The 21260-nt window shown below is 34.3% G+C and overlaps 3 protein-coding genes across 3 annotated transcripts in view; 2 read left to right on the forward strand and 1 right to left on the reverse strand.

Moving 5' to 3' along the window:
* Positions 1-21260, reverse strand: part of LOC143916793 (uncharacterized) — a 52880-nt gene that overhangs the window by 18980 nt on the left and 12640 nt on the right. Inside the window, exon 3 of the mRNA XM_077438042.1 lies at positions 8423-8839. Coding sequence (XP_077294168.1) covers positions 8423-8839 — 417 coding nt within the window. The remainder of the gene's footprint in view (positions 1-8422; positions 8840-21260) is intronic.
* On the forward strand, positions 3166-4949 carry LOC143917130 (cuticle protein-like). Its single transcript, XM_077438543.1, has 2 exons — positions 3166-3212; positions 4080-4949. Exons 1-2 carry the CDS (start codon positions 3201-3203, stop codon positions 4887-4889), a joined length of 822 nt encoding a protein of 273 aa, XP_077294669.1. The 5' UTR covers positions 3166-3200; the 3' UTR covers positions 4890-4949.
* LOC143917138 (larval cuticle protein A2B-like) lies at positions 20012-20936 on the forward strand. The gene is given in 2 exon segments (XM_077438551.1): positions 20012-20025; positions 20420-20936. Coding segments are annotated over 2 exon segments (531 nt in total).

Below are 21260 nucleotides of genomic sequence, written 5' to 3' on the forward strand. Positions count from 1 at the left end.
TAAGTTGATTTATTTCAGTTTGGTTACGTTTTAGATCGATATTATAAAATTTTTCAAAGTATGATTTTTTTCTGTAAGTTCTCTATATATTCCTACATAAATAAATAAATTCAGTATTGATTCAACCTTATACATATGCATATTTAGAATTGTAAATAGGTTTTTGAACTCTTTTACTACTATGCTGTACATTAACATTAAAATAATATAATACTATGATTACTAACAAAATTAAATTAGAATTGTAAAATAGAAAATGATCAGTAGATCAGTAGCTATTAAAATATATATAAGATGTACTGTGAACATAATTTTGTAATAATAAAAAGCATTTAAAAATCAAAACATGTGTATATTTAAAAAGATGTTTAATCAAGTTAAATTAATACTATTATTATTATTTAAAAAATACTAAAAATGCAATATATTATCACATTTTTCTGCCGCGTTTTTATGAATTGACTAATTGCTCAAATTTTAACGCTTCCAAATCTGACAGATTGTACGCAATTTTTTAAAATTAAACTGTCGGAGTTGTAAGCTTTTAAAAGGCAAATACGATTAGTTAACCTTTCGCTTCTCAAACGTCGAATAGTTCGAGTTTTGGCCACCGACTTTCTTATATACCTTGAGAATCATACGTGTCTAAATTTGATTGACCGTGTGAGTGTAAACTTTGTCCTAATTTCTCGCTAATAAAACTCGTTACAATTATAACGTCACTGCGGGCGATTAATCCATTATTTTTTCTTACCTATCAAACAACACGAGAGTATGATTATTGTTTCGTATACAGGTCGGAGCGAAAGTTTAAAATTCACTTTCGGTATAGAACTTGATTGCCGAGACGTGTGACGTGCTCTTTGCTCAATATTGAACCAGTCGAATAGTTGCCAGTTGAACTTGATATTTAAGGATATTTTATTGTTTCATTTTTAAATCAGATAAATCAATCAATACTGTTGTATTTTATAGTTTAACATTTGTTGTAACTACAAGCACATTTGATAATAAAAAATTTGCAGTAAGATATTAATAGAAAATACAATCAATATTAACCCTTTCTAATTTCATGTTAATGTTTACTTTCTCTTTTCTATTATTCAAACTTCATTTCACAATTGAACAAACATGCACAAAGTTAATTTAATTTTTTAATATATGTAGATTTTCAAAATATATTTTATTCATATATAAAAAAGTTCATAATTTATCATCCATTGTTTATAGCCCGCGTGCTCTTTAATTAATGCAACTTTCGTTCACATTGATATCTACTTAAGTTCTTGAACTTTAAGCAAGAAGGTCGCACAATATTTTTTGCAGTATCATATTCTGATCCAATTTTAATACAATCCTACGTATTTTACAACAAAAAAAAGTTGAAATTTTGATAGTGCTGTATACGATTATGAAATCTAATACATGCATGATCAAACACTTATCTGATGTTGATCAATAATTTTCTGATTGGATCCCTCCGAGCAAGGACAATTTATCACTAAAATAAAAGCACAAACAAGTCGACCTCGGAATGAGAATTAATGTTTTTTTTTTATTACTACCCTTTGATTTAAAATAATTAATAAAAATAGTCAAATTGTGTATGTGAGTACCAGTATAGAATAGACTAATTTTTGACTAAATATTCATAATGTAAAAACTATAATTATTTTGAATATTTAAAAAAAATTTAATTTAAATAATACTATTAATAATAATATTCCAATAATTAAAAAAAAAACTTTTATGTGTTACGGGCAAAATAGTTTCAAAGTATAAAGATAATACAGAACAGGACATTATTCTATATACATATATGTAGGTATACTTATTTATATAAATATAGATATACTTAGTTGCATATAAGAATATGTACAGGAATGAAAAAAAATAAGTTTTAATTAAAATTAAGTCCAAAGTAAAGCACATCTAAAGTATATAATATATGTTACAGTGAAAGCATATTTCAAGTGAAAATATATTTTCACCAATTCAAGCAGTGAAAATGTATCAAACAATGAATTTACAACGTTTAACTCTATAGCTTAACCCTAACAACCCAATCTTAAATGAATAGGCCAACACTGACTTAACCTAACCTATCCTAACCCTTAAATAATATATCAACCCTAACAAGCTAATCTTAAATGAATAAAACCAACCCTGAAAATGTAACTGGTTATGATTTCAAAGAAACGTCAGTGAAAATATATTTTCACATATACATACATACATATATACAAAGACGATTTTTGGTGACATTATTTCTCATTTCTATACTACAAATCTAATATATAATTTGGAAAGAGACTTTGCATATATGTATGTATGTAACCTTCGTTCGTAGTTTTTTTTTCGATTCATAGGCGCCGATTCGATTTTTTTCGAAAAGATTCGAAGTACCCGGGGGCGAAGGCGCAGAGGACGAAGCCCTTCGCGCCGGGGGCAAAGGGGGCGCCGAGGGCGAATCCCCCCTCGTGCTGGGGGAGCCTTAGGGGGCGCAGGCGCCGGATTCTGGTATACATATAATTTTTTATAAGAGACTTACTATATATGTTTGTTTGTTCGTGACAGTCAATTTAATAAAAAAAAAATGAGTATTAAATACATAGACTAGTCATATGTATTTAAGCGGTTTATATTATAAATACCGAGTGAAGCCGGTAATACAGCTAGTATTTAAAAAAATTAAACGCAATTTCATCAGAAATGTGTTGTAGAATAGCAATAAATAAAATTTAGTTAATATTTTAAATTTCCAGCGACCCAAGTCAAGCGCATATAATAAATGCACATAAAAATTCAGCTTCCATTTATTAGCGGCTCATTATGTAAGTGGGGTTATAATTTCAGCTTTATGCAATGCATGTGTAATGTTCCATATATGTAATATCATACATATACTACTAATAAATAAATTCATACGAGTTTTGACCTAGTGTGCGAGCGAGACGGCGCTTTCGCAGGCGTGAAAGCGCACTCGCGTGTGCGAAAAGGAGCGAGCTCTCGTTTTTGGCCGTGGGGCGTCATTTGGCGACCATGGTCTGTCTTTGTGGTAGTAATAGTAATCATCTTGAGTAGTTTCGCCAACAATGCATACGTCAGTGTATCGGGACGCCGCCCGGTATAAAAAGAGTCGGCCGACAGCCACACACTAGGATTTCACTTGTGGATATTCGAGCACCAAGATCTCCGAAATGGCTTTCAAGGTACGCTCGCACTCTTTAGATACCCTCTGTAGTTGCTAATTATTTTTTTCGAATTTAAATTCAAAGCAAAAGTTTTATATGCGATCTTTTAATGGTTGAATTTTGATACTAAATGTAATTTTTGCTTAAAACGAATTTGTTTGAAATAAAATTTAAATAATCGATGCATTTGTTTTTTTTATTCATTTTAACTTTTCTGTGCTGGGTTTCGTATACCCTAACGCATTAAAGTCTCCAATTTTATTTCTTTGTATTTCTTTGAAAAAAAATTGTAATATAAAATATATTAATTTTAATAATATTTATAGTTTAAAAACTCACATACAGATTATAATATGCGAATTAAAAATAATTTGAACGTGTTCCAATACAGCCTTTATAGATTATTTCGATGACAAATGACGGTTTAAACATTTTATTTGAATCTTTCTCTACAATAATAATAATTGAAATATTATATTATTTTAAATTAAATTAGGTTACATAATGGCATAAAATAATATTTTATTCAAATATTACATTTGGCATTATTATATATGTATGTATTATATTTTGATTATAAGCAGTTGACATATACTTCTTAACGAATAGTAATTGAATAAGTCAGGTATATATATCTGTTAAATTTATATTATATTATAGTTTATAGTATTTTTTAATTGAATTCTGAAAATGTTTCATATATTTGTTGTATTATACTAAAATATTTCGGACAGCTAAATATTGACATTCCAAATCAATATACATATACATATATACTTTGCGCTTAACTACTGTATATGTAACATAGGTAGCTTTATTTGAGTCCTCTAATCAGATTATATTCTATATTTAGCTTATAAAATCTTAAATTTTAATATATTTCAGTTCTTGATCTTTGCCGCTGTCGTGGCTGTAGCCCGAGCTGGCATCCTTGCTGGACCAGCATATGCTGCTGGACCAGCCTACTCTGCTGGACCAGCTTATGCTGCCGCCCCAGCTTATGCTGCTGCCCCAGCTTATGCTGCCGCTCCATTGGCCTACTCTGCCCCAGTTGCTAAGATTGCCGCCCCTCTTGCTTATGCCGCCCCCGTTGCCAAGATCGCCGCCCCTCTCGCTTACGCCGCCCCAGTAGCCAAAATCGCCGCCCCAGTCGCCTACGCCGCTGGACCCGCTTATGCCGCTGGACCCGCCTACGCCAAAGTAGCCACCGTAGATGCCGACTACGACCCCAACCCACAATACAGCTACTCCTACGACATCCAAGACCACCTCACCGGAGACTCCAAGAGCCAATCTGAAGTACGTGAAGGAGACGTAGTCAAGGGATCTTACTCTGTTGTCGACCCTGATGGCGTCAAGCGTACCGTCGAATACACCGCTGATCCCCACAATGGTTTCAATGCCGTAGTCCACCGTGAACCCATCGGTCATGCCGTCAAAGCCATCGCTGCTGCTCCAGTAGCTTATGCTGCCCCAGTTGCCAAATATGCTGCTGCTCCAGTCGCCTATGCTGCCCCAGTTGCCAAATATGCTGCTGCCCCAGTCGCCTATGCTGCCCCAGTTGCCAAATTCGCTGCTGCCCCAGTCGCCTATGCCGCCCCTGTTGCCAAGTTTGCCGCCCCTCTTGCCTATGCCGCCCCAGTTGCCAAGATCGCCGCCCCAGTTGCCTACAGCGCCCCATCCTACTACCACTAAGTCATTTAAATAAATTTGAATTATTATTTATTTTTTATTAAATATATAAGGCATGAACTGAAAACTATACGATTTTTATTTAATTTTATTTTCTGAATTTGAGCCCTATTTAATTTATAAGTTCACTCATATACTATTGGAAGGATTTACACATACAAATTTGATCATTTTTGGTGACAATACTAGCCAACTATATGGCATATTAACTGGACAGGAGTAGCTTGTATGGAAAAGATATTTTAGGTTTCAAGAAATCGGGAAGAATTTCAACAAATTGTCCAAAATTGACGCTTGAATCGGACATGCCATAAGAAGAAGAAGATAGTTAACTAAGTCTAGCTTGTACTATTCAAGGCTCAAGTGCAAAGTGTCGCGATATTTTATTTAAAAAATAACGGATTACCATAATTTTTATTATTATTACTAACCTCTTCTTAGTTCAGAATCAATTTTGTCGTGTGACGAAGTTTGGGTTCTTATCTGATCGTTTTCAAACTTTGCCATTTTGCTCGGTTTGGTCATCAATATAAGTGGAAATGACGTCCGCTCATTACCATGGTGAAAAATAATCGTAATAGACACGTTTTAAAATACTGCATCTTCGTTCACGGTGACGTCAGTCGTCCACACTGTCCCATTTGTCCACACTGTCCCATTTTTCCACACTGTCACATTTGTCCACACTGCTCTGATCATTTTTTCCCTTTTCGCCCCTCTCTCGCTATAGCATATTGAGCACTTTGCCGTACTCATGATCAAAGTTACGGAGAGAATTGGTGATTTCTTAATTAGGTTTGTTTTTATATATTATCTTAATTAATGATTGAAGTCCCTAAAACTATTCTCAAAATAAATGTTAAATATCATGTCAATTTATGGTTGAGGGTCAATGAGTTTCGGGTTAGTGGCCCGAAACTCATTGACCCTCAGTCAATGAGTTTCGGGTCACTTATGTGAAACTGAATACTTTCGAGCTACTGAAATGTCATAGTAAGTATGTAGTAATATATCCTTAATGTTGAAAGTCACTTAGATTGAGGATTAATAAGTTTCAAGACACTTATGTATGTAGGTAAGTGTAACAATAGTTGCTGAACTCTAATGTTGAGTGTCACTTAAGTAAGTTTTTATCTTATACACAAGTTTTATCTACATACGAGTTTGTATATATTAGTTTTCATTTAGCTTAAATAGTTCATTTCTCATGTGATTGCCATACTTTTTAATGATTGAAGTTATTGAAACTATTCTGAAAATAAATGTTAAATGTTACTATGTATGGTTGGAGGTCAGTGAGTTCCGGGTCACTAATGTGAAATGTTGAAGAATTGTTAGTTTCAAGTTACTGAAGTGTCATAATATGCATGTAGTTGAAGACCCTTAATGTTGGAAGTCACTTAGATTGAGGATTAATAAGTTTCAGGCCACTTAAGTGAGTGTAGCAATAGTCGCTGTACTCTAATGTTGAGTGTAGCTAAAGTTAAAGTTAAAGTTGTTATCTTATACACAAGTTTTACTAAAATCTTTTTAGTTACCTATGTATATATTAATTTTCAATTAGCTTAAGTAGTTCATTTTTCATGTGATGTCATCAATACGTTTACTTTTAATAGAATAAATTCAATACTTTTTTTAATTCAAGGTTGACAGTATTACATTGGGAGTGTCGTTTTGATGAAATTAATAAAAGTGTCTATCAAAAGTGTCTACATATGAAACTACTGTGTTGTGGTAGGTCTTGACCCAAAATAAAGTTTCAAACTATCGATCATACCAGCGAAAGGATTGTCTTATTTGATATTAATGGACGCCAATATGTCTGTTACACGCTTCACTTCGTATTAAATTATTCATAAAAACTACATACATATATACTATTCAACGTTTGACACATTATACAATCATGATACATGAGTGGTTTTATTCAATCGGCGAATCAAACACTTAAATTATCATTCATTGGATTGCAGACACATTGTAATTTATTGCAGCTGATGCAGACTTGATTGACACCACTCAAAACGATATTCTAACCGAAGTTAAAGTTGAAAAGTTTAGTCTTATTTTATTCAGTGTTTGAAACTTATATATTTACTCATTTTTTATATGAGGACTTTGCGTGCTGCTATTATAATATTAAGTAGGGGATAATAGTATGTCTTGAAAATAATGCTTTCTTTGAGAAAACATCTTATGCCTTATGAAGTGGATAGGAAAAAAATAATGAAAAGACAATACACATGTACATAGTATGATGAATGCGATTAATATCAAACGATCTTAAATATGTATCTAGAAATTGGTCTAGATAAATCTGCAAATTTTGACAGAAAATAGTCTTGCAAACCACTTCAAATTCTCAGGTTTCAAAGTCAAGACTTTTTAATCGATTGCAGTAAACTTAAATCATATAAGGATGTGATATACATACATAATACTTACATGTATATAAAATGGTAATTGGACTATTCGTCACTTTGCCGTGGTCACAAAGACAATTTTTGCCCTGAAAATCGCGAATACACAATCTTTGGCACTCAAGTTCTCATTAGTATGATAGTTATCGTTAGTATTATGGACTTTTCGGCTGCCAGATGTTCCGTTATAGAGATTTTAGTGACTTTGTGACAAGTATTTTGTGACCAGTAATCACCGAACCATATAAAATGTGTCAAGTTTGGTATCTAAAATGAGCTAAAGCTTAATCTGAAAAATTCTTTCAAAGTATCACTAAGGAAGAAATTTCATTACATTATATCAATATATACTCAAAGAAGTATGGAATGCTGTATGTTTGTCATAACGAGGAAGGGCAGGAATCAAAATACGTGGGTGAGAAGTATGACGAGTGTTGTGGATATAGTGGGTAAAGTGAAGATATCGAAATGGCAATGGGCGGATCACATGTCTAGAAGAATGGACGAAAGGTGGACAAAAGAAGTGCTATAAAGGTACCCGAGAGACTGCAAAAGGATGAAAGAAAGACTGCAGGGAAGATAGGTAGACGAAGTTAGACGAAAATGTGTGGGGTGAGATGGATGAGAGTTGCGCAAAACAGAGACGAGTGGAAGTGTATTGGAGACGCCTTCATCCGATAGTGGATAGTTAGTGGCTGTAGATGATGATAATCAATATATATAAAACGTAAATTTTTCACACTGGTCGAACAGACGTTACACTGTCAATGCACATGTGCAGTCTCTCAATTAACATCACACTAATTGTTCATATAATGATAATGTGCAGTTTTTTTTGACATTTTATCAAATTCCTGCATCTGGTAACCAGTAGTACATAAGATCTACATAATTCCTCTTCCTCGCTTTGTCCTTTTGATCATATGTTCGTTTGCCCCAGATAAACCGCTTTTTAGATATATGTATGTATGTAAATACCCAATTTTAAACACATGTAGTTTACATCATATCTTAAACTTTTGAATATAAGGGGTAAGTTTGATTAAAAAGGCAAAAAGTATGCTAGAATAAATAATTTATTAAATTAAAAAGTCTATCATTCTTAGTGGTAGTAGGCGGGGGCAGAGTAGGCAAGTTTGGCAACTGGGGCAGCATATCCGATCTTGGCAACAGGGGCGGCGTAGGCAAGAGGAGAGATGACTTTAGCGACTGGAGCGACTACTTTGACGCCCAAAGGTTCACGGTGGACTACGGCATTGAAACCATTGTGGGGATCAGCGGTGTATTCGACGGTACGCTTGTGACCATCAGGGTCGACCAAGGAGTAGGATCCTTGAACTACGTCTCCGGAGCGAGTTTCGTGTTGGCTCTTGGAGTCTCCGGTGAGGTGGTCTTGGACATCGTAGGCGAAGCTGTATTGTGGGTTGGGGTCGTAGTCGGCATCGATGGAGGCTACTTTAGCGTAGGCGGGTCCAGCAGCATAGGCGATTGGGGCGGCGATCTTAGCCACTGGGGCGGCATAAGAAAGGGGAGCTGAGTAGGCGGAGTAGGTGGGCTGGGCGATGAGGCCAGCATGTGCTACAGCTACTACAGCGGCGAAGAACAAGAACTGCAACGAGAAGAAGAATCATATTAGAACTAAAGTTTTGGGTCATGTAGGAACATACATGGCTTCAGTTGGAAGCAGTGCTCGTCAGATGATCTCCATCACACAGATTATCTTTTGTGTGTGCGAGGAGTGTTTTGTAGAAATGCCAACACCTCTCGGAAACACCACTCACGCACATAGAACTATATACTGTGCGATAGAGATACAGCATCTGACGATCTACCACTGGTTGAGAAAATTTCAATTTATTATTATTTGAAATTTAAAATGTCCGTTTCACGGATTATCGTAATTTATGTATTGAAAGCAGTACTCTTTCAAATTCCAGTAGTACCAATAAGTAGCCATAAGCCATAGTCCCTGTTTAGATTAAATTAGCTAACCCTTGCTCCCTAATAAAAAAAATATTTTGCAGCCCCCGAGATGGCCAAAATTTGATTTGCGATCCAGTGACTCAAAAAGATTCAACCTGCCTTTTTATTTTTATTTCAATCGAACATATACCGTCGCCTTTACAGATCGCTCTAAAGCGATGAGTGTGCTAATACAGATACAGTACAATAACACAAGCATTTTTATAAAATGCAAATTCATACAAACATCATCCACAGTGACATCTATGGAGAAATTTTTGCAGCATTTTATTATAGAAAATGGCGAACATCAAGACGCTGAATAATTTGAGATTTGTAAGAGAAATTGGAAAGGAAATGTTAATTTACAGGAACCATTTCAATGAAAATCAGAAAAATTGGCAAACTCTGAAAGAAAACGATCGACCTGGAGTCACAAACCAAGGTCTGATCAACAGCTACTAGTGGGAATCAAAGCGTGACCACTCCGCACGAAAGCATAATATGCTAACAACTAGTCCACACTGTGTTTAATTGATTAGTAATTGTAAATGATTTTACTCAATAAATAAATGATAAGTAGACCGTTTCAATGAAAATCAGATAAATTGATAGGTAATGATCGACCTGGAGTCACAAACCAAGGTCTGGCCAGCAGCAACCAGTGACTACTATGTTCAAAAGCTTATATGCTAACAACTAGTTAACACAGCATTTAATTGATCAGTAGTTCTAAATAATTTTACTCAATAAATAAATGGTAAGTAGACTAACAGTCAGTTTGGGTACTTGAAAACTGATATGACTGACTAATGAAATGGTTTTATGAAAATATGAACCGAATAAAAGTATTTGACTGATAAAATTACTGAAAAGAAGTAATTGAGCAACTATTATTGATAAATAACCAAAATTTTGATTGTCCAAATACAGAATTAGCAATTTAGTTACCTTATCAAGGTAACTAAATTGGTCCGGCGAAGAATTAGTTTGGAAAACTATGATCTAATTAAATTAAGATTCACAAAAAATATTACCCAAAGTACCTATATATGTATGTACATATGCACATACAGATGTAGAATGAAATTTGAATGAAAAATTATTTCCAAAATATGAATTTCATGCTTCCATAATATTTCATATTTAATTGAAAAGTACTTAAAGTCGCACATTTTCTATTAAAACTATTCATATCAATTAGAAGAAGAATAAAACAATGTAAAATTTCAAGTTCCTGAAAGTGAGCTTTTATAGATTTAGGTTCTGAAGCTTATATATTATACAAATTGATGCACTTTTGAACTGATTAGATGCTAATCGGGGTAGCACTTCGTCACTATGAACAAAACCGTATAATTAAAGTACCTTGGACACCATTTTGTTGATTGTTGTTGTCTAGTGGACAGACTAAATGTCAATGTGAGGCAGCTGAAGCTTTGGGTGCATTTATATACGTGCCGAACTGGTCGAATTCAATATCAGTTGACACAGTACTCTATACGGTCAAACGAGACCCGTTTCGCGCATAGCACGAATTAGGGTTAATTATAATTACAAATATATCGCAACTTACGCAATTATTTTTTCAGTTCAGATCTCGACTTGCATGTGGGCAGGTCGTGTTGACATCATCATCTTTGCACCAGACACAAGGCGACATTAACGCCACCGTAAATATTAAGTCGAAATTGCACAATGTCAATGCGAAAGAAATGTTGTGACATCTGCAGATACACATACATATTTTGCTCCAGATCATTACGGATTTTTGCGGGTTACGCATTTCGCGTAACAATCGCGAATTTGCATAAGAATGCGATACGAATTAAACTTCGGTTTGTGTTTTTTTTTTATGTAGAATGCTAACCACTTAATCCTAGGTGGAATTCGCGGAGATATCATCTCGTTTTTATGTCGAAAATTTAATTTCTTTTGACAGCTTGCAACATATGCGTTTTAATTGACCTCTACGCTCGCGTCAAATTTATCACCTGTCCAATGATCATAAACGCGGACAATATATCAGATTAATAAATATAATGATATTGGCAATTGGGCGTGGTTAGATTAGCTTTGAGATTTTTTGCACTGATATGGAGAATTTATGTTTAAATTTACAGGTGACTTTTTTCATCATAGTTTAAACTTTGACACATTTTTATATTTTTATTTATTTACACACAATATATTTATATGCAATCAAATTGAACGTGAAATGTTCACACAAATTATATAAAGTGTGTGATAAATTTGTGATAGTAATTTTTTTTTTTATTTCTTTTGAATTGTGATTAGGGATTGCAAATGCCGGTATACTGCTATATCGGTTTACCGGTAAATCGACAAAATGTCGTCATCGGTAAATATCAGTATATTTTTTTATTTACCGGTAATTATCAGAAACTAAGTACGTTAGTAAAATTAAGTACATATACACGCATTTACTTTTATATATATATATATATATATATATATATATATATATATATATATATATATATATATATATATATATATATATATATATATATATATATATGCCGTATTGCGGATTAGGTTGTCTGGAATTTGTTTATTTCATTATTAAATGTGGTAATTTTAAATTGATAAATTCACTGGTAATACAGACTAACTAAATCGTAATAAATGTGATCAAACGGTTGTTTCAATTATGATCAAAACTTTTAATTGGTTCAAACTATAAATAAATAATAATAATATTATTGGTTAAAATAAAAAAAATCTATTTATCGTTACGAATTTATTTTAATGCATTTAATATATGATATTATTCGCTTGAAATTAATTTTTAATTATTTACGATTCAATATAAATTAACGTTTTTAGAAAAAGTATACATACTTGTTACTGGTTACAAAAGTAACAAGCTACTACATACATACTTGTTACTGGTTACAAAAGTAACAAGCTTCATGAACTAGTGGTTATCATATAATGCTGTCGAACAAAGTGGTCACGGGTTCGATTCCCACTGGTTGCTGCTGGCCAGACCTTGGATATGTGACTTCAAAGTCGATCGTTTCCTATCAAAATTTGCCAATTTATCCGATTTTCATTGAAACGGTTCCAGCAAATTGGCATCCCTGTCCTATTTCACAAAAATTTCGAGTTATTCAGTATCTTTGTTTTTCTTGATTTATATAAATGCTGCAAATTCATCCATAGATGTGTCTGTGGATGTTGATTGAATTTGCTTTGTATAATGTTCACAATGCTTCTGTACAATGTTTGATCATATATGACGTAGTTAATGTTAAAATAAAATATCTATGTATATGTTACAGTGAAAGCATATTTCAAGTGAAAATATATTTTTACTAGTGGAAATATATTGTCACCAATTCAAGCAGTGAAAATGTACAAAGTTTAACTCTATAAATTTAACCCTAACAATACAATCTTAAATGAATAAGGCCAACCCTTACTTCATCAACCTATCCTAACCCTTAAACAAAATCAACCCTAACAATTCAATCTTAAATTAATAAAACCAACCCCGAAAATGGTACTGGTTACGATTTCACTGAAACGTCAGTGAAAATATATTTTCACTTGAAGTATAATTTCACTGTGACATATATACAAATTGTGCATTTTTAATTGATGTTTCTTGATCTGTATGGTACACTCGTCAAATTGGAGTGATCTGTGATAGTGAGTGTGTATGATTGATTAAAATTAAAAACTAAAATAAAATACAGTACCGGTATACTAGTAGTAGGAAAAATCTACCTAAATCTAAAATCTAAATCGATAATTTACCGTTTATCGGTTTATGAAATTCGATTGTAAATTACAATCCCTAATTGTGATACATATTTTTGTCCATTACATATATGCATACGTTAGAATTTCGAATTTGGAGATTTATTATTTTTAGGTCATTACCAACAGTAAATTGGAAACATTCGTCAAGAATTGGAGCAGTCAGGACAGCTCAGCACAAAATATAACGTATTGCATTATCATTATTCGAAATATTTCACCTTGAAGCAAGGCCTTTAAATTTTAACCGAATAACCTCGATCTTGATATTAAATTAAACTTCGGTTAAAACGACATTGCGTTATATAACACAATACCGGCGAAAATACTCGGCAAATTTCTTCAACAAATTAACCGTATCCAAACAATCATGATGACTATCTGCAACACACCAACTGCGAATGACATTTTGGCGTAGGTACACAATTACATCAGTCATTGCGAAAATGCGAAATCACACTATCAATTTGTCAAGCACTGATCGATAGATTTCGATTACAATAGCTGTGACATTAGGTATTAGGTTTGAATGAAAAAAAATGGGTGGCAAATAAAAAGTGGGTCAATATTTTTGGGCAGTTGGCGACATTGGATTAATTACGAGCAGAGTAAGAAAGCCCACACGATTTGCATACAGCGCAGCGGCACGTAAGGTCGATCTGAATTACATCAGTGATATCAGCAAAACGACAGACAGACAGACACCGCCTGCTCTGACACCAATAATAGTTTAGTCGCTCGTGTCATGATCAAGTGGCCGCTGACTGAAAGGTGACACTTTGCCACACTAGATGATCCAAGGGTCGCCTTGTTAGTTATTGAAGAAATAAACGATTTATAATCAGCAACACATGTAGCTCAATACAACACAGTGGCTAGCGTATGATGCTAATCACTATGGGTCTCGAGTTCAATGTCTGATCTAGTGATGCAAGCCTGATCTTGAATTCATAAATTTAATAATATAATATATTTATTCATTTATTTAAGCTTAAGCTTGGCAAGGCTTAGTGGGGGCTTAAGAGGGCTGGACCCCAGCGCCTTGTCCATACAAACGTATTAGACTTCTCCCTTCCTCAATTATGGCACTAGAGAAATTATTTTTTTATATGCTATTTATATCCACCATAAGCATATTTAAATTTTTTATTTTTTTGATTAATCAAATAAATCAAAAATCAAAAAAATTGAAACATGCCTATGGTGGATATAAATAGCATATTAAAAAATAATTTCTCTAGTGCCATAATTGAGGAAGGGAGAAGTCTAATACGTTTGTATGGACTAGGGTTTCTGATTTCCCGCACTTTTTCAATTCCCGGGACACGGGATGGAGCCCGGGATCGTTCCCGGGATTCCCGGGATCCCGAGACACATGTAAAAAAACTTTTTTTTTCAATTTAATATATTTTTATTAATAAAAAAATATTTATTTATTTACAAAACAATACATAATATATCTATTAACTCGAAAAAAGGTAATTATAAAATTAAACTTATTTAAAGTAGCGTCTTAAGAATACTAAAATATTTAAATGAGAATTCGAAAGTCTAATTCTAGATTTGGTACAAAAATTTCCAGCAATGGAAATAACTCTTTCAGTTTCGGTCGAAGTTTGTTTTATTGTTATAAGAGATGAAAACAATTAACGGTTTTTTCTCCTGTCGGCATGTATATTTTATTTTCTTTTTTAAAGTATGATAACTCCTTATTTAATTCTTCACTCATCATCAAACACACAATTGTTTCATCTTCATCCGAATTTAAAAGTGTTTCTTCCATTGTGGAATCGTCAATACAAGAAGGATATACTCGTTTCATAATAGTTTCACCGTAGGATATACATTCGCTTTTATTACAACATTTAAAGAATGTTTTGTTCGGTATAGAATTATTTAAATTTCGTCATAAAAAAATCAGTTTTAGGCTTCTTCTTTCTTCGATTTTAATTTTTGAGAATCTTTTACGATTCTTTGTGTACTTTATTTATTATTTCCCTTCGTGCAGTCGTGAAAATGTTGTATGTTTTCAAGATTTTTTTAAAACCAATTCCCGGGATTCAAGATAAAAATTCCCGGGACACGGGACAACAAAAATTCAGTGAATTCCCGGGAATGTCTGTCCCGGGTCGACCCGGGTCAGAAACCCTAGTATGGACAAGGCACTGGGGTCCAGCCCTCTTATTGGTAGTGTGTATGCTTAGCACCAAGTGATCAGTGGGTTCGATCCGCCATACTGCTGGTTAGATTTGGGGGTATTTGTGACTCCAAATCGATCGTTTCTTATAAGAGTTTACCAATTTTATCTGATCATTGTTGAAACGGATCCTCAAAATTGACTAAAAATCGTCTTTCCTGTTGTCACAAATCTTCTGTATTTATTGTGGGTATAATTTGTAAAAATTATGTACAAAATCTAAATCCATAGATGTCTCAATGGATTAATTAATTAATTTTTAATTTCGTGTTCTTCAGTTTCTCCAAATACAGTGATTTCTGTAATAAAATGCTGCATTGTTTGTAATTAATTGTCCAGAAAGGCGCATTGGGGTCTTCCTGTCAAGCCTTCCTGGTATATACATATCTATGTAAAAATAAAATAAAATAAATTATGTACAATTGTGGCATTACAGGAGTCCCTAATGTGCCACAATAATCGAAAAAATACAGAGCGATATATATATACATACATTTTTACACAGAAAAAAAATTTATATACATACATATGTATAATCAGACTTGGGTGTTTGTGAGTCCAAGTCGATCGTTTCTTATCAGAGTTTATTTTATCTGATCATTGTTGAAACGGTTCCTTAAAATTGCCAAAAAAATGCGGCATTGTTTGTAATTAATTGTCCAGGAAGGCGCATTGGGGTCTTCCTGTCAAGCCTTCCTTGTATATATCTATGTAAAAATAAATAAAATAATATCGCTATTCTGTCTGTCTGTCTGAGATAACGCTCGCCGTACTATAATAGTTGTTTCGATTCGACATCCATATGTACGTCACAGCTAAGCCAGTGCCAAAACGTATATACGAATATAATAACAAAAGAAAAAAACTTACATGTATACTGTTCAATACCAATGTTTCCACTAGGCAAATAGACAGCGCTAAATCTATGAGAATTTACCGCCATTTATTGAAAATTTATTTAATTAAATAATTAATTCATTCATTCATATTAAACAATTAAATATGTAATATAAATTAAATACTATATATATATATATATATATATATATATATATATATATATATATATATATATATATATATATATATATATATATATATATATATATATATATATATATTTATAAGGTATCTGAAAAAAATTCGGATCGAACACTGGACCGACACATTTCTTTTATTTCTTTTTTTTATTCATAACTTATACCTTATATAAACAATATTAAACACCAACAGAAAATTAGTTAATCAAATAAATTTTCAATAGGCACTAAATGCTCAGAGACTTAACATTGGTAGCAAACAGTACATATAAATGGAAGTTTTTTTCTTTCGTTATTATATTCGTATATCAGGTGCGTACGTCTTGTTCGCAGTGTTTTAGTTTTGACGTACATATGTATGTATGTCGAATCTAAACGACTATTATAGTACAGCGAGCGTTATATTACACATACACACAGACACATATAATAGTGATATGATAAACATAAATAAAAATCGTAGAAAACTGTTCTCGACTTTCAGTGCACCCCTCGCCGAAAGCTTTCATTGAGCGTTAATTTTACATACGAAACGAAACGCAACTGGTTTGACCACGACCAATCGGGTACTGATTGATAGACTATAGCCGAGTTGATTTTGGTGCGATAAGTGTACGACCAAAATCGCATAAATACACCAGGGGGTGGCTGCATTAGGCACAGTTGCACTTCGCCAGCTTCACTGAAACCACTCAAAAATGGCTCTCAAAGTACATACCACCAACAACCACCGAATCGAACCGACCAACATAATCCAAATACTAAATCCACCCTTTTCTATTTACAGTTCTTCGTCTTGGCTGCCGTAGTAGCCGTAGCTAGTGCTGGACTCATCGCCCAGCCTGCTTACCAAACCGGATATGCCGGATATTCCGGATATGCCCAACCTGCCTACTCCGCCTACGCCCCAGCCGTAGCCAAGATCGCCGCTCCAGTAGCCTACGCCAAGGTAGCCTCCATCGATGCCGACTACGACCCCAACCCACAATACAGCTACGGATATGATGTCCAAGACCACCTCACCGGAGACTCCAAGAGCCAACACGAAACTCGCTCCGGAGATGTAGTCCAAGGATCTTACTCCGTCGTAGACCCCGATGGCACCAGGAGGACCGTAGACTACACCGCTGATCCCCACAATGGATTCAATGCCGTAGTCCGTCGTGAACCTTTGGCCGTCAAAGTAGCCGCCCCAATCACTAAAGTCATCTCCCCCCTCGCCTATGCCGCCCCCGTTGCCAAGATCGCCGCCCCCCTCGCCTATGGCGCCCCATCTTATTACCATTAAGTAGTCAACCCTCCCATCTCTAGTTGTTTAAATTAATTTATTGAATAAATTATTTTCAAAATAATTCGACTTTGTTTCAATTCATTTTATGCAATATTTTACACCACATTACACATGCTATGGTTTAACAAAAAAAAAATCATACAACAAAAATTTTCACTGACAAACATTCCCTTACCAGTTGAAAGGTCAAATCCTAGCTAAAATCAAGAACACATCTATAATTGCTGGTAAGCTGATTATAAAAGACTGACTTAATAATTCTGACTAAAACTGACTTATTAATTCATTCATGAAAAACATTCACACGTTCCAGTCTATCTGCCTTCCATAAAGCAACGGGAAATAATTGGAGGATAAAATTTCCAAAGAAAGCTTACAAAAACTACATGGCAAAAATTTGTACTTAATATGATAAAGTTTCAAGCTTGAAACAGATGGATAAAAAAATCAAAATACTTAAAATTTTAAGTGGAAAATAATTATCAACTTTTCTATCGTTGTATATTTTGTACTCCCAGAACGTTGATGACCGTTTTCATTGATTTATTTTCTCAATGAGGAATGTCAAAGAAATGAAAAAGGTCCAAAGCAAAGTTGCCCTAAAATTGGACAACGTGTCATCGTTTTACTTGTCCAAAACACAGCACCTGAAATAATTAAATATTTTACAAAGTTGCGATTTTTTAAAAATAATTGTGTATGGGTTGTATACTTTAATGTATAATTAATATATAAAAAATATGCAAGCTCGGACATACACGTGTATTTGGAAAGTTTTGGCCTAATAAAATACAAAATATCTAAAATTATTGATAAAAATGACTCTCTAACTTTGTAGTAAAAATACTACTACTAAATAGGTATTAATATTAAACTAAAGTTATGCAAAAAATAGTACATACCTGTAGACGAAAACTCCATAGTTTTAAAACAAAAAAACATAATAAAGAACTTTGAAAGCAATGCGTTCACTTTAACGTTTAAAACGAGACTAATTCAGGTGACAAATATTGCCGTCACAAAAACTGTTTTTGTTAGCGATATGTATTTTGTTTATTGAGCAGACATAAAAATTATGCTTTCTCAGGAACCACTTGTTTATTCTATACTGAGATATATAACAATTATTGGGATTTACACATCTACTTCGTTTTGGACTTTTGCACACATAGATTATCAATTTCATCCAGTGTGTGTGTCAGTCCGTAATGAACATTATTTCCTGTTTTTAAGCATTCTACTCATTTGAGAGTATTATTTTTATATAAAATAAACATCCCTGCTGGCAGCTAAATAATGTCTCGCTTAGAGAAAAAGTATTTTTTCAACAGTAATTTCACACAAAAATAGTATCAATGAACAGCCAGAGAAAGTACTAAAATACCACTAGTATTCATTGCAGTTATTTCCTTCCAAAAGTTTTTATTTAATTTAATAAATATATTTATTTATTTAAGTTTAAGTTTGTACAGTTGTGGCATCACAGGAGTCCCTAATGCGCCATAATGGTTGCGCCACAACCAATTTAAATTAAATAAAATCGAACATATACATTCGCCTTTATAGATTGCTCCAAAGCGACGAGTGTACTAGTACAGATAGAATACAATTATACAATCAATACAAGCATTTTTATACGATGCGAATTCCTTCAAACATCATCCACAGTGATATCTATGGAGACATTTTTGCAGCATTTTATTATAGAAATTGGCGAACCTCAAGACGCCGAATAAATAAAGGAGATGCCAATTTTACAGGAACCATTTCAATGAAAATCAGATAAATTGGCAAACTTTGGTGAGAAGCGATCGATCTGGATTCACAAACTAAGGGCTGGCCAGCAGCGGGACTCAAGTGGGACTCGAACCCGTGACTACCCTGCTCGAAAGCATAATATGCTAACCACTAGAGTCCACGCCAATGGTTATATATGTTTATCATCTTATTTTATTATGTCATACTTCATTAAATTATTCGTCCACGCCGCTGGTTGTACATATGTACATACATGTGTCTCCATGAGCGCTATGTACATATCGGTTCGGTGATTATTGGTCACAAAGTGCTCGCCCAAAAGTCACTAAAATCTCTATAACGGAACATCTGGCAGCTGAAAAGTCCATCATACTAATGATAACTATCATACTAACGAGAACTCGAGTGCCAAATATTCCATATTCGCGATTTTCATGGCTTGTCTTTTGGGCGATCGTGATGTGACTAATAATCCAATTACCGTATATATCTCTGGGTGTCTCAGTGTGTCTGTTCACACGTCTAATGTGTCTTCGCGCGCGTCTTATGCCTCCATGTGTCTTAATTTAAAAAAGCCATACTATATGGACTATAAGAAGTGTTTACGTGTCTACGTTCTGTTTTGAAATTTACTATTATTTGCAGACATTTAAAGATTCCTCAAACTAATGATAATATTAAAATTCACCTAAACACAAAGACAATCAAAAACAAAAGGCAGAGAATATATCCATTTGAAATTTATTCAATATCAAATAAAAATCGTATAAAACTGTTTTCCACTTTCAGTGCGCCCCTCACCGAAAGCTTTCATTGAGCATTCATTCTACAAACGAAACGAAACACAACTGGTTTGACCACGACCAATCTGGTACTGATTGATAGATTATAGCCAAGGTGATTTTAGTGTGATAAGCGTACAACCAAAATCGCATAAATACACGAGGGGGTGGCTGCATTAGGCACAGTTGCACTTCGCCAGCTCCACTGAAACCACTCAAAAATGGCTCTCAAAGTACATACCACCAACAACCACCGAATCGAACCGACCAACGTAATCCAAATACTAAATCCACCCTTTTCTAATTACAGTTCTTCGTCTTGGCTGCCGTAGTAGCCGTAGCTAGCGCTGGACTCATCGCCCAGCCTGCTTACCAAACCGGATATGCCGGATATTCCGGATATGCCCAACCTGCCTACTCCGCCTACGCCCCAGCCGTAGCCAAGATCGCCGCTCCAGTAGCCTACGCCAAGGTAGCCTCCATCGATGCTGACTACGACCCCAACCCACAATACAGCTACGGATATGATGTCCAAGACCACCTCACCGGAGACTCCAAGAGCCAACACGAAACTCGCTCCGGAGATGTAGTCCAAGGATCTTACTCCGTCGTAGACCCCGATGGCACCAAGAGGACCGTAGACTACACCGCTGATCCCCACAATGGATTCAATGCCGTAGTCCGTCGTGAACCTTTGGCCGTCAAAGTAGCCGCCCCAATCACTAAAGTCATCTCCCCCCTCGCCTATGCCGCCCCCGTTGCCAAGATCGCCGCCCCCCTCGCCTATGGCGCCCCATCTTATTACCATTAAGTAGTCAAACCCCCCATCTCTAGTTGTTTAAATTAATTTATTGAATAAATTATTTTCAAAATAATTCGACTTTGTTTCAATTCATTTTATGCAATATTTTACACCACATTACACATGCTATGGTTTAACAAAAAAAATCATACAACAAAAATTTTCACTGACAAACATTCCCTTACCAATTGAAAGGTCAAATCCTAGCTAAAATCATGAACACATCTATAATTGCTGGCAAGATATAGATGATTATAAAATTCAAACCAAAAATGACAGACTCTTTACAGAGTTTGCTGATTTACTGACCTTATAATTCATTCATGCCAAAAA

Source organism: Arctopsyche grandis, chromosome 9 (assembly GCF_051622035.1).
Source record: "Arctopsyche grandis isolate Sample6627 chromosome 9, ASM5162203v2, whole genome shotgun sequence".
Classification (NCBI taxonomy): domain Eukaryota; kingdom Metazoa; phylum Arthropoda; class Insecta; order Trichoptera; family Hydropsychidae; genus Arctopsyche; species Arctopsyche grandis.